This window comes from Pinus tabuliformis, chromosome X (assembly GCF_031772625.1).
Source record: "Pinus tabuliformis cultivar Carrire ecotype Pingquan chromosome X, CPIR1, whole genome shotgun sequence".
Lineage (NCBI taxonomy): Eukaryota > Viridiplantae > Streptophyta > Pinopsida > Pinales > Pinaceae > Pinus > Pinus tabuliformis.
This window is the reverse complement of record NC_142308.1, coordinates 393,208,179-393,223,082: the sequence shown is the minus strand read 5'-3', so window position 1 is coordinate 393,223,082 and position 14,904 is coordinate 393,208,179. Positions and strand designations below refer to the sequence as shown.

The 14,904-nt window shown below is 39.1% G+C and overlaps 1 protein-coding gene across 9 annotated transcripts in view; it reads left to right on the top strand.

The window, feature by feature from the left end:
• LOC149140188 (uncharacterized) overlaps positions 1-5,589 on the top strand; it is a 71,178-nt gene extending 65,589 nt beyond the window's left edge. For 8 of the 9 annotated variants that reach the window (XM_089447125.1, XM_089447124.1, XM_089447123.1 and 5 more), the window contains 3 exons: positions 3,714-4,115; positions 4,502-4,585; positions 4,743-5,589. In XM_089447125.1, coding sequence (XP_089303251.1) covers positions 3,714-4,115; positions 4,502-4,585; positions 4,743-4,793 — 537 coding nt within the window. In that variant the 3' untranslated portion in view covers positions 4,794-5,589. The remainder of the gene's footprint in view (positions 1-3,713; positions 4,116-4,501; positions 4,586-4,742) is intronic. The other variant, XR_016264159.1, reaches the window with a different exon arrangement.
• Positions 5,590-14,904: the final 9,315 nt, after the last annotated feature.

Sequence of the window (14,904 nt, the reverse complement as noted above, 5' to 3'; positions counted from 1 at the left end):
TCGCCCTAGTATCTTGCCTTTTTAGGACCATCACGAGAGGTGTTTGGTTCATGGACAATGGAACATCTCGTCACATGATGGGATTGCGAGACTTCTTCACCAACATGACTAGGGGGCCTAAAGATGTAAATGTGAGCTTGGTGATGAGGCCAAGTATGCAGTAGAGGACACTAGGAGTATCGAGTTCCAAATGGACTTAGGTGGCATCATGGATGTGAATGAAGTGCTATATGTACTGGGTTTGGAGAAAAATCTCCTTTTAGATTTGGCTATGGAAGATAGAGGATTGGAGGTTAGCTTTTCGGGAGGTGGAGTGGTAGTTGGGCCGAAAGAGATTGATTTTAGCAAGAAGCAGGTGATCGATAGGAGGGAGAGATATCTCTATCTATTGCGAAGACAACTAGTGAAGGTTCTCATCCATGAGAGTGACAACCAAAGCGAGATTTAGCATAAGAGGATGGGACACCTACACTATAGAGCTCTTCTGATGGTCCAGAGGCTGGTTATTGGTTTTCCAGAGATTTGAATGGAGCTGGATGGAGTGTGTAAAGGGTGTGCTATTGGCAAGTAGGCCAAGAATACACTTCCTCATAGTGAAACCAGGTTGAAGGACATCGACTTGATGCATTACTTTTTGGGATTGGAGGTGTGGCAGTAGCCAAGAGAGATTTTCCTTGGGCAGTGCAAGTATGTACTGGAGATCTTGAGGAGATTCAGGATAGAGAATTGCAGACCTATGTCTACACCTATGATCACTAACATGAAGAAGTTGAGCGCTTCTGATACTAGATGTGATAACCAAATATGGCTTACCAATAAAGTATCCAAAACACTTGGAATATAAAAATATCCATTAGGATAAAATAATAATATATATAAATGTAGGAATATGAATGATTTAATTGATACGATGGAGCCATATATATACCTAAGTGGAGTGCCCTTTCATTAATAGTCACGTCCTTTCATTATACTAATTAGTATTTATTATCTAACTATGCATTATTCATTTATATTATTTTATAAATTTATATATTTATGTTCATAGTCTTGCAAAAGTATATGCACAAGAAAAGGTATTGATTTATGAGGAAAAGTTTCCTTCTACTACAAAATTAATTACAATTAGAGTGTTGTTAGCTCTTGCAGCACAGTTTGGATGGTAGGTACACCAAATGGACGTTAAAAGTGCATTCTTGAATGGAGATTTACAAGAAGAAATGTATATGGAGCAGCCCAAAGGATTTGCAATTGAAGGAAAAAAGAAGTTAGTATGTAAGTCGGTGAAGGCCTTGTATGGACTAAAACAAGTCCCTCAAGCATGGTATGAAAAGATTAACAAGTATCTTAATTCGGGAAGTTTCAAAAGCAGTGATTTTGATCCTAACTTATATATCAAAGAGACATTTATGTTGTCGGTGCATTTATGGTTGAGGTTCTAGAATATAATTCATTGGTAATGTTGGGAAAAATATCGGAAAACTTATAAACACAAAAAAATGATATATATATAAAGCAACAACAACATGAAACAAACTTATTGCTACATAGATATGAAAATAAAACTGATATATAAGATGTCAAGTGGTACACCACATATCGATAATGAATTATGATATCTATCTTGAGTTCTAAGTATTGACAATTTGATACAAAGTCACATTAAAACAAATATAAATTTATCTCATGAGATGAATAATTATGAGGCATCTAGACACTACAAGGATAAATGCACTAAGGAATCTTTGATTCTCTCTGGCCCTTTTAGAGGGAAAGACCATTTCTCTTCCTTTGGAAGTAGTAGGTGGATGTGTTGGGGCTGATCCTTTTAGGTGGAAAGACCATTTTTATTCCTTTGGAAGTAGTAGGTGGACGTGTTGGGGCTGAACCTAACCTGGAATGTGCAGCTGCTGGGGTTGATGTCCATGGAAGGTGTCGAGGCTAAGGTGGAAGCTGAAGTGAGATGCTGTCTCCAGGCTACTTGTCTCTATGGAGGTGTTGCCTACGATGCATTATCAATCTCCTCCAAATATGTCTCTATCAGAAGTGGAAAATACTTTTCCAAACACATTGTATCATGCTCCAACCACTCAGGTGCCTCCTCCAAAACAGGTCGATTGGTCTCCAGCTTGCATGGACTCGTGGTGTCTATCATATCTAGAAATGGGCATCTGTGTTATGTGCTTCGTTAATTTGCTTCACCCACAACCCGAGATTATAATAGACATAAACCATGTGAGTAAGGTGGTGGACATCTCACTTGTATGAGGGTCATATTGTAACTACAGGATGATGGACATGAATTAAAATTAATGAAATTATTAAAGAAATAAAACTTTAATTTGAACATTTCTAACTTGTTGCACTCACACCCTGAATAGTTGTAAGTTTGATTGAGCACTCGAATGGAAAGCCTTTGTAATTTTGGGACTTTTGTGGCATAGTTTGTGCATCAAACATCTATAACAAATGTATGGAAAGGAAAGACAACAGATTATGTTCCATCGAGTAACAAATAGATAGAAATGAAAGACATTGAAATTTGAAAGTTTGATACGAATTGTACTTGAAGCTTACCTGACATCCTAGTGGTTTTGTCTTGGATAGCCATTTCATAGCCAAATGTCCCAATGGCCAGCCTATGTATCTACATCTATTTGGAAATCTATGTGTTCATTGAATCATTTATGATGTATGAATGAAGGTATTGACTGCTAGAGAACTTTACAATTGTACAATATAGTTTTGCTGCACCCATCAACCTACCAACTGCGTAGTATATTTTATAGAATGAAAATTCTAAACTCACACCTGCAGTCACATACTAAAAATGAATTTTGGGATTTTTAAATCAAGTTGGAAGAGGAATACAACAAGATATATGTCAGCATTTTAATTATCCTCTTGTTCTCTTTGAGTTTCCAAGCATTTTTACAGGAAGCTTGCTATCTTTGCCATCCTTTTCTCAGAAGCATTCTTTTGGTGGTTCTTTTGCACTTTGTAGTCCTGCTAACATTCTGATTATTCTCAATTTCACATCTTTGAACCTGCCATCTTTCTGGGCCTCAATGCTACTATCATATGGTGGATTTATTAAAAGTTAGTGAATTCACTTTAATTTCTTGATGGGATTTTGCAGATGTTTGTTTTCTGTCATTTGTTGTTTTCCATCGTTCAAGATGATTGATATTGGATTTCCAGCTTCGACTTTCTTGTGATGGTCCTTACCTGTTTATGCTGAAGGTCATGTCCAAAATTTACTTCTTCAGTAATTGTTTCTGCCCTGATGAGAAAGTACTGTATTCAGACCAGTATTCTGTCTTCTATATTGTCACATCCTCTTGGAATCCTGTCTTGAGACATAGCCACTCAAAACATAAACCAAAGGAATTAGGCATTATTATTCAGTTGATCTTTGATGGCACTTACATGTTTGCTTTGGTTGTTTATTTCATCAGAAATTTGAGTACAAGAAACATCTTCCATTGTTTTTGTATTTGTTTGAAGTTGGAGCTTACGAGTTACTGCCCATTTTTAGCTATTGTTTTGCATCTTTAGCAGTTTCTTAGTAGAGCATTTCTATGTGACTTTACAGTTCCTTTTTCTGTAACTGGTATATTTTTTTTGAAAGAATATGTCTGCACATGTCACACAGAAGAAATTGGGTTTTCATTGTTTTCTACTAATTACTCATCATTTTCTTTTCTGGTCAGATGATGTGGGCTGCTGATTTTGATGAAGCTATGTCATGGGCATTGGAAAATAATTGCCTTGAACCACTGGTCCTGAGCCCTCCAAACACTCTGCATAGAGATACACACGTAGAATATGGAGAAAATACCCCTTGTTCAAAGAGTGATCAGTCTGAACAACTTGATGCAGATATTTCAGTTTCTGGTAACAGTGATGCCAAATATTTTTCTAGAAGCCCATTATGTGGCTTGAGACCAGGCAATTTCTGGCCTAAACATGGTCAGCAACATATTTGTACTATGAGTTCACTCCTCAAGAAAAATGGGGATGATGAGCTGTCTGTCTTTTGTGTAGCAGCCATTCTTGTCCTTAATCGGTCAAAGTTCATCAAGGAGATTCATTCGATGGATGATGCCATTAAGGTTAGTTGTGTTACTGTCATTTCGCTTATATTGTCTATACCCATTTTCTCAAGTAGTTTTATTCACTATGTTTAAAAGGTTGAATGCTATTTTTGAAATTAGTCTCTACCATCTAGCGGAAAATGACTTTAGATGAAGAGATTGCCATTTGGCAATCTGTGATATGGATCCTGGTTCATATATGTATTAATTATGTTGGTATAACTTTGCTATTTTCTATGGATGCACACAGCATAACTTGTGGTTATTTCTGACTTCTTTCCATTTCAGTTCACTATAAATTTAGTCAATCAATGGTATTATCAACATGTTAGTTGTTGAAAGCATTAAAATTGACATTTCATATGAAAAATCTGATTTTATGCAAGCCTCTATTGTTTGTGCAGATGTTCAATGACATGCCCTTTGAAATTAAGGTGAAAAGATGTATACGAACAGCCATTAAACTGCGGAAAAAATATGTCCATAAGGTGACAAAAATGTTTCTGCTGATTTAGTTTATGCACGGAGTACTGAAATTAGAATATCCTATGGTTGATATATCTTGTTTACATTTGTGATTGAATTTCCTCCATGTGAATTATGTAATTGACTAATAAATAAATACTATTTTCTGTTTTACATCAGTTGACCAAGAAAAGAGGAATCGGAATATTATCAGCTAAACAGTCCTCATGAGTGATAATGAATGGTGTCAAATAAGGTGCCTATATTATTTTGTCCGTCTGAATAAACACGAGTGGTGAGGATGATGCCATCTTCAGATAAGGGATTGTGGGATTGGATGTCATCTACATTAACCACTAAGATTCTGTTTTGCAGCTTTGTATTTTCTGAACTATTGAATTGAGTTGCCCAAGCATTCAGACTATATTACTTAAGCAGTGTAGAAGTAGTTCACTGAATGTTCGGAGGATTGGTAGAAGCAGGGTTTGGAACTGACATTATTTCAAGGTCGTGTAGCTTTATATGTATGGAAAAGGCCTTGGGTTGCAGGTATAAAGCATTTGTACAGGTAATGCGATGCATCCTTTATACGTAGACTGAGAAGGAATTGACTCTGGACCGAGGCCTATTCAGTTTAAGTTCTTTCAATTGTTGACTAACAGAAATTATTGCCGGGTTATTCACAGATAAATCTTGGAGACCTGGATACATCTTCCAGAAATTCTGTAAGCCACGAGCTGTAAGATCTAATTTTCCGCTTCTGTATTTTAACTCTTTCAGCTTTGTATTGCTCCTCTGTTGCTCTAAACTGTTGGTTGTTGTTGTTATGGCTTCCATGTATTGGATAAGAACATGGTGCATATCACTTTTTTTGAGAAATTGGCCTGGAAAGTTAAGAACAAGCATTAAACATATGCTGTTCATTCCAACTGATTTTCTAAATGATCCGGGAAATTTGTAAGTTTAGTTGAGTCCAACATGTGATGATATTCACAAAATATTCAAAATGATCCAAAAGTTGTTTCTACTCGTGTTATCCATGAAATGTTCAAGCATGATATGTTGGAACAAAGAATCGTGTCTTTCTTGCATGCTTGCTTACACAGATCACTTAGATCTAGAGGCGGTGCCACCTGTTTTAGATTTGATGTGTTCATAATTTAATTAATTTGAGTAATGCTATGGTGTAAGTGGAATTCAATATAAAGTTAATTTCACACACATTGGCACTGTTGTGGTTTTGTCAAAGCAAGGATTAGTGGTTCTCTAAATGGATTGAAGATCATCAAAGTTTGTGAAAGCATATAATGATGCAAAAGTATGAGACACAATTTTCCACAGGACTGATTTGTTGGCATAAGGCATTTAACACAGTTTTGCTAAGTTATATTTAAGATGTTTCAAATTTCTTATCCCACCTTTCCTTGTGGACAAACTAAAGCTTAAATTATTCTAAAGGAGAAAATGGCATTGATGTAGCCTCCTTGTCCTGATCTTGATATGGGTTCAAAACTTCAATGACTTTAAAATATATTGAATTATTCACCTCGGTGAACTGGTATCCCTTTGAGATAAAACTGATATAAGCTCTAAATGTGGGCATGGATGATTTGCTATGTTGTGAAAATCCCTTTCTTCAACTTGGTGTATTGTGAAGCTTTTAGCAATAACTCTCTAAATCCAGAAGACAACAAAAGACATATAAACCTGAATATCTTGTCTCTCACCTCTTTGTTTCTTTGAAAGATGAACCTTACATGTACACGTAATAAGTAGTAAAAACCTTACCAACGAGAGATGGGGACGTAAATACAAGAGATCTTGCTTACATCAAAACTGAGTATCAATGGGTAGATAAATACTGCGGGATAATTTATGCCAGGCATAAGGTCCAGGCTTTTCGGCCTACATGCACTAGCGATGTGAGAAAAAAAGGATAGGTTTGACAGTCCTCAACCAAATGGTGACAATGAATGTTTGATTACTCCCATACACGATGCGTGGAAAGTTGTAATGAAGAGAAGCAAAGCCTAGTACGATAGTTGATTTTATTTTTGTTATAATTCTGTAATGTACGTCTGAGGTTTACACTAGGAAACGGTGTGATGCTGATATTCACAGTTTTTGTGATGTTGTTAAGCTTTGTTTTGAAAAATCTAAAATGAAATTATATCATTTGAAATTAAGGAAAATGCATGTGTGAGAGAGAGAGAGAGAGAGAGAGTATGCGTGCGTATGCGAAGGTACATATGATATATATGGTCTCGCCTAGTTGCTGATATTAGCATATGAAAAAAGAAAGTTCGACAATTGATTCCATACATTAACAGTCATAAAAAGAAAATTTTAACAATTGATTCTAGACATTAACACTGTATCATGAACTGATATATAAAGATAGGATAAGATGATTATATTAATGTCCAAAACTTAGGTCAATGAGACTGAAATACAAATCTCATATTACATAGTCCAAAGTACTGCTTCTGAAATTACAATGTTATGTCCCCAATTAGGAGTACTGTAAAAACACAGTTACATTATGCCTCTCTAATGTGCTAAGTGACAGCTTACAGTGACACAAAATAAAGGATATTTAGGCTGACTTATGTACGCAAGTGAGATGCAGGAGGATATTTGCCTGGGCTAACCTTATTATTCTACAGTAGTAAATGCATATGATGGCTTTTATTGAGGCAAGTGGATTCACGTGAGGCAGGATTATTCATTCAATATAACTGTTTAAAGTCTAGGTCTGATTTTTCATAAATTCGTGATTACTTTTTTCTCTTATTTGTTGTGCAAATCTACTTAAAATCAACAGCTTCTATTGCATCGTATTTTGCATGTATACAATAAAATTGTCATTTTTGCTATCATTACTAAGACCCTACTAAAAGTCTAAAGAGAAAGGAGCCACCTCAGAACAAGAAGATTTCTCGTGTCATACTGCAAGGCAGATAAAGGCCACCTTACTACTAAGTGATCTTACCAAGGTATTCCTTCATTAATTTTTCATATTTGTACTTGTATTTTATAATAAATTATTTTGTACAATTAGATTAATCATTCGAGAAGACTCTGTAAATGCTTTAACATAAGCCTTGGAACTTAAGATGGTATGTTACATTGGTTCTACCACCTCTTATTTATTATTCATTGCCCACCTAGTCGAGCTACCAATGACGACCCTTAGATGCTATTTGGGGTCAGTTTGCAAAGCAGTCTCTGATATAATTTCTTAGTTATCCTGGTGGGTTTGTAGTGAGTCTTTAAATGGGTGTCACTGCTAAGGCGAGCTAGCGATGACGACCATTGGTAAATTAAACTAAATCAAGGATAGGACTAGTTTGTGGAGCCATAGAATATCCAGGCATGACCATGTAAATTTCAGTTGCATGAAAATTGCAATGAATGCCAAATGATGTTGCCTGAGTTTGGTCATTGGAAAATTTGTTGATGGCCATTTTATCCCCCTAGCCAAGGTAATCTAGTGCAATGTATGTCGGGGTGGAGCTCAATATCATATCACAATTAATGGTTCTGCTTTCAACGATCATCCCGGGAAATGATTCACTAGTATGGTAAGCAGGTAACAACCACCTTCAGTCATTTATATCAAATTGGATATGTCAAGTTGGTGGAGCTTTAGATTACTCAGCTAGGATAATGTGAATTTTGTCCACATGAAGAATGGTTCTGAATGTCAATTGATGTTGATTATGTAAGTTTGTGCGCATGGAAGATTTGTTGATTGCCATATTGTATCCACTTATTGAAGGTATCTAATGAAGACTGTGTTACCAATTTTCCTGCAGACTCTGAGTGTGTTCCATGCTGCACTGGGTGCCAGTGCCTTTCATGTTTTATGTTCTGTTATAGGGATAGGGCGGTGAGTCTATAACATAGGAAAGTGACAAAGAAATCTTTATAGCAGCTGAGACCAGGGGACCAAGAGACATTATCAAAAGTGGGCCCTCATGATGGATCATTCAAACCTATTGATTTATGTGGGTACATACAATTAAGTTTAATATATCTAATATGCCAATTACTGTCTATGTCACGAGGTTCGCTGAACTTCAAGCTCGAGGTTTGAAATTCGATGAACCTAAAAAAATTGAGGTTTGGCAAATCTCATTGAACCTTATGCTGGGGCACTATTGTGTATTCAATGGGTTGACATTATACCTTTGGTTGACTCTACATGGAGGGTTTTCTGCCCTCTCGACTGTCCAATGCAAATGTTTAGATGCTAATCTCGGTGGGTGATATACTTTCTAAGATGGTCCATACAATGTTGCCTTTGCTGAATAGTGTATACTGTGAAAGAGAATGCCACTGAATGTATACGATTACTTATGTAATGAAGCATTAAAAGCCAACAATCGATCCACTCAATAGGTTGAGGCTCATTGACCAAGTCCATAGCTCAAGCTCGTACCCTTGTGTCACAGCTCAATCATAATCTATCCTTGTAGTTTACCGAGTCTATCATAACATTTTTTATCGATGGATTTTTTTTGGTTAGCTAAACCCATGTGGTTTTCAATTGGCGACATTTACCAAGGAGGTGTTTCCTAGTGCATTAGCCTTTTGCCTAGAAAAACACTTTAAAACACCTTTTTGGCAATGTGACTTTATGGGTTATATTAAAGTCATGGTCTAAAATTCACTTTATGTGGTAAATGTACTAGGTACTTTATACTAATGTCACTTTATGAGAAAAAATACTAAAGTACTTTCTAATATTAAAGTCACTTTATATTTTTAAAGTGACTATGTGGAGAAAAATACAAGGTACAAAACTAAAGTTATAAAGAGATTAGGAGTCATTAATGAGGGGAACCACATTAAAAGGTTGTCAAGTGAGGAACGATTTCCACTATTGATCTCATGGGCTGAGATATAATCTCGGCCGTTAATCAATAGGGTTAGGTTTCTCCTATCTAATGAATGGAAAAAATGGAGAAAAGACGAGATCTCACACATTCTTCACATGAGAATTTTGGAGAAGAGAGGGAGCAAGGAGAAGAGGAGGGGAAAGCTGAGGGAGAAGGTTTTACAACTGAGAACACTTGCTACAAAAGGCCCGAGTTTTTAGGAACATGCTTGAGTTTCTAGGTCATGTTCAAGCTCAAGGGAAGGGCACAAAAATCGAGGATGCAACGAGAGCATTTCAACACACTATTTGAGATATAAACATAGGTCTAGTTCAATGATTTTTGTGGCAGAGAGAAGCTTCAAACTGCATGAATTTCTAGGCAGCAGTTTGCACAATTTTCTAAGGTCACTCATGTAGCAATCAACGAGAAATTTGGGACAATGGCTGAGAGATAGGAAGCACAAAAATTGAGGAAGTGATTGTTGGTCTGTGAGCGTGGGTTTCCAGGAAATCTGAGCATTAAAAGAACGTTGACTGACACACCTTTCTGAGTAGTCAAGTCAGAGTTAAAGCCTGAATTTCCAGGGAGAGAATACCAGCCAGAAGTCTAAGATGCTAGTCTTTGAACGCTGAACATAAGTTAGATAAGGAGTCAAAATTCCGTGGTTCAGAAAGCAAAGAGAGTGGAAAAACTGAGGCACTCTTCCTAAGGGAGAGATAAGTACACCTTGTTATTATCTCGGTAAATTATTTTCTTGAGAAGCCAATAAATCCTCTTTGAAGACTAGTTTTCCCCTTGTGGGTTTTTCCAGGGTCTAGTTGACCAAAAACACTTGTCTCCTTTGTGTTAAATGCTTGCATAAATTTTCCTTATCAACCAGAAATAAACTGAAAAGAGTAGAGTAGCCTGTGTATGTTTCAAATTAATTTTCATTAAGTTTTTATATCAACTAATAGTTTGGGGTTGAGGGCATTAAATTACATGCTAAAACCTTGAAACTAGGAGGGCCACATACTTTCAAAAATTTCTACATGGTATCAAAGCCTATGAACCTACAGTGACACCTTCAGTGGAGAAGAAAACCACCAACAAGCACTTTTGCTAAAATTGTGAACAATGAACCTACACTACCTTCAAATACCCAAAGTTTGGTTATTGAGAGGGAGGCAGATTTGGGGATTTTCAGATGTGAGATTTTGTGTTGTTTGTGAGGGTCATTGTGATTGATTTGAGGGTGGTGGACAAATTGAGTGGGGTTGATAATTTTGGCCCCATGAAGGAGAGGATGATGCTATTGCTTGAAGAAGTTGAAGTGTGGGACATAGTGGAGAGTCCTGTGCAACCTCCAACTGATCCAACTCAGTTGGTGGACTTCAACAAAAAAAATGTGAAAGCAAGGAGAATCATTCTTAATGCCATCAAAGACCACCTATTCCCTCATATGACAGGAATGAAGTTTGCCTAAGAGATGTGGGTTTCCCTAGTCACACTACACCAAAACTCCAATAAGAATAGGAAGATGGTGTTGAGGTAGAAGTTAAGAAACACCAAGATGACCAAGATTGACACTGTGACCTCATACCTCACCAAGATCACACAGGTGAGAGATGAGTTATGCTACAGTGGGAGAGGCTATCCCAAAGGTGTAGTTGGTCAGGATGGCACTAGATGGTTTCACCAAGCAGTGAGATAGATTCATGTTGATTTGGGGTAGCATCAGATGTGCTCTAGCCATGAAAATTGGTGGAGAGGCTATAGCACATAAGATCTCCAAGACCCATAAATGGTTTGGGCAGAATTTAACCATTTTGGGAGATATTAAAATAATTAATATTTTTAATGGAGTTCCTAAGTCTAAACTTAAGAAAAATAAAATATTAATGTGAATTAATATAAAACTGAGTTAAAATGGTCCAAAAATCATGGATCAAGCCAAATCTAATCTTAACCGTTGATTAGAGATTTAATCTCAGTCGTTGATGGACCAACGAGAAAAGTATAAGAGGAGGCTTGAGGGCCAGTTGGAGAACACATCGAATTGATCAAGCATTCGGTTTTCTGGGGCAGGGCTTGCTGAGGAAATCGAAGGGGTGATCAAAGTTACCGCTGAGGGGTAGTGAATACAGTGGCAGAGAAGCAGAGATAGTACCGGGAGCATCAGTGCAGAAGCCGGGAGAGGGTTGACGCAGAGCCAGCCAGAGCCCACGTAGAGACAGCCAGGAGTTGCGCAGAGCTTGAGGAGGGCCAGCGTGGGAGACGCAGAGGCTCCAAAGGTTGACGCAGAGCCTCGAGAGGTTGACATTGGGCCAAATAGGCTGACGCTGGGCCAGAGAGGTTGACGTAGACCCTAGAGGCTGATGCTGGGAGATTTCGTCAGGGTAGATTGGAGCTGGAGAGTTGGATAGGGTGACACAGTTCCTATCTGGGTGACAGAGAGCAGCATAAGTGTTGCAGTGTTGCTGTGGGATCGTTCCTTCGGTGATTTAGCCGAAATATCTGTCTTCGACTGAGAGGTACTACTGTCGAGGGCATTCTCTGTTGGGTGAGCCATTTTTGGCACCCAGATTGTATTCTGAAATTGCTTAATAATAAAACCCTTTGATAGCTGCACCGTTTTCCCACATTGGGTTTTTCTAGGGACATTAGTCAAAAAATAACTGTCACTTGTGTGCTTGTTTCTTTAAGTTGACGATCTATCTGTGTTGATATTGTACTTGTATTTATTTTCAGTATTTACATGGTAAATAACTTGTTAAGTAACTAAACAAGTAGAAAGAAATAAATCAGATAGTACAGGAAGAATTTCTAACGCATAGACTTAGAAATTCCAACATGGTATTAGAGCGTGGTTGCAGATCATAGGATAACTAAAGGCATCAGTTGAGCAGAGCAACATCAACAGAAATAACTGTCCTGAGTCACAGAAGTTGTTCCTAGCAGAAAGCAGCAAGAAAGGGGTGACACAGAGAGCCTGCATCATCAGTTCGAGCCCGGAGGAGGATCATCGTTGAGGCAGAGAGGAGCAGACTTGACCTACGCAGTGCTCGATCATCTTTCTCAGCTAGGAAGGATCGACGTTGTGGTCAGGAGGTGCAGATTGTGCCGATGCTGGGATTGCGCAGAGCTTAGAGGCTCGAACCTTCAAACTGTTGGGGCATAAGAGGCTGTGGGTAAGTTGCGGAGCGAAGTTGGTGGGATACTGTGGTCAGAACAATACCTAACAGGGCAAGACCAAAGAGGAGGGAGTTGCTGCCGAGGATTGGCAGAGGGATTTCCAAAAGGGAAATCGAGGGTCAGAGGGAGTCAAACTGAGAACTTCTAGATGGGAAGTAGAGAGACTTGAAATAGTCGAAAGAGGAGCAGTGAAATGGCAGTGAATGGGCTATAGGAGATCAGGATAGATTGGATGGAGCTTCAAACTTCGTAGTTTGGAAGCCCAGGATCTCATCCATTCTAGACAGGGATCGCATCAAACACTTCGCCTTGAAAACGATAGCGATGCCGGTTGACCTAGCTAAAAATGACAAGTACGAGGAGGCAATGGCTAGGGCAAAGCGCATCCTCCTTGATGGTGCCAAGGATCATGTGGTGCCACACATTGTTGAGAAGGAGACGACAATTGAGATGTGGGAGGCCCTGAAAAAATTGTACCAGAGGAGGATGTTACTTGAAAATCAACTGTGGTCATATCAAATGTAGAAGGGAGAGCAGATAGATGTCTTCCTCGATGGATTGAAGGAGATCTGTGATCAACTAACTTCCATAGGGGCCACATCAGATTAGGAACTGATGGTGAGGACCACATTAAATGCAGTCTCAGAAGATTGGGAGGTATTTGTCCAGAGCATACTCAACAGGACAAGTCTTCTAGATTGGGAGGAACTATGGGTGGCTCTTCGTCAAGAAGAGATCAGACAGGTGTCCAAGGCGGGGAGTAGTGGAAAATGGGTCAGAATCAAGGAAGAAGAAGAAGATGCGGCTCTCGCATCTGCGGGAAAGCAGGAGAAAAGAAATAACGACCTCTCCAAGGACAAGTGCTTCCATTGTGGGGAACTGGGTCACTATGTGAACTAGTGTCCTAGGAAGAAGAGCAAGGGAGAGGCTTCTGAGACCATGGCTGCGTTGGCTAAGGCGAAGAAGGAAGTGGAGACTGATGATGACTGTGCCATGAGTGCTCATGCACCTCGAGATAAGAGGTGGGGAGACATCGAGCTGTAGTCAGACTGACTACAGGGGATGAGGGGTGGGATCCTTGAGGTACCCAACCTTTTGGATTATACCTGGCTACGGGAGCCCCGAAGAGGAGTAGCAGGACTGGCGGATGTTGGTAGAGACAAGTGTGGATGGAGTGACATAGAGTGTTATATTGCAGAAGTCCCAAGACAACGTAAGGCAAAATGCGAGATGCATGGAGTTGTTGCAATAGCGCAAAGGTCAGAGAGGGAGCACTTGTCAGCGATAGAGGGAGCTTCAACATCGGGAGTGTCTCTAGCCTGATAGAGATGTCAGAGATGGGAGGATCAATTACTTACTTCTCAGTAACTAAGTTGCAGTGCAATAGTTAATAGTGACAGTGCTATGGGCAACACAATGCAACATGATGAGAGGGGATGCAATGCAGATGCAACAGTGGCAGTGACAGGGCCATGGGCAGCAACACAGATGCAGAGGGAGCTGCCATAAGGATGCAACAGTCGCAGTGGCAGGGCCATGTGTAGCAGTACATGATGCAACAGTGCAGAGGATGTTGGGCAAGGAGGCCTAGCATGAACATAGGGACCGATGTTGGATGATCAAGGTGATACTCAGTGAGGAGTATTATTAGAGCACAATCCTCGCTAAGAGGGAGTTTTGATTTGGGGTATCATCGGATGTGCTGTAGCCATGAAAATTGGTGGAGAGGCTATAACACATAAGATCTCCAAGACCTTGAAATGGTTTGGGAGGAATCTAACCAGTTTGGGAGATATTAAAAAAATTAATATTTTTAATGGAGTTCCTAAGTCTAAACTTAGGAAAAATATTATATTAATGTGAATTAATATAAAACTGAGTTAGAATGGTCCAAAAGTCATGGATCAAGTCAAATATAATCTTAGCCGTTGATTAAGATTTAATCTTGGACGTTGATGGACCAACGAGAAAAGTATAAGAGGAGGCTTGAGGGTCATTTGGAGAACACATCGAGTTGATCAAGAATTCGATTTTTTGGGGCAGGGCTTGTTGAGGAAATCGAAGGAGTGATCAGAGTTGTAGCTGAGGGGTAGTGAATACAGTAGCAGAGAGACAGAGATAGTACGGAAGCATCGGTGCAGAAGTCGGGAGAGGGTTGATGCAGAGCTAGCCAGAGGTCACACAGAGGTAGCCAGGCGCTGCGCAGAGCCCGAGGAGGGCCAGCGTGGGAGACATAGAGGCTCCAGAGGCTGACGTAGAGCCACAAGAGGCTGATGCTAGGC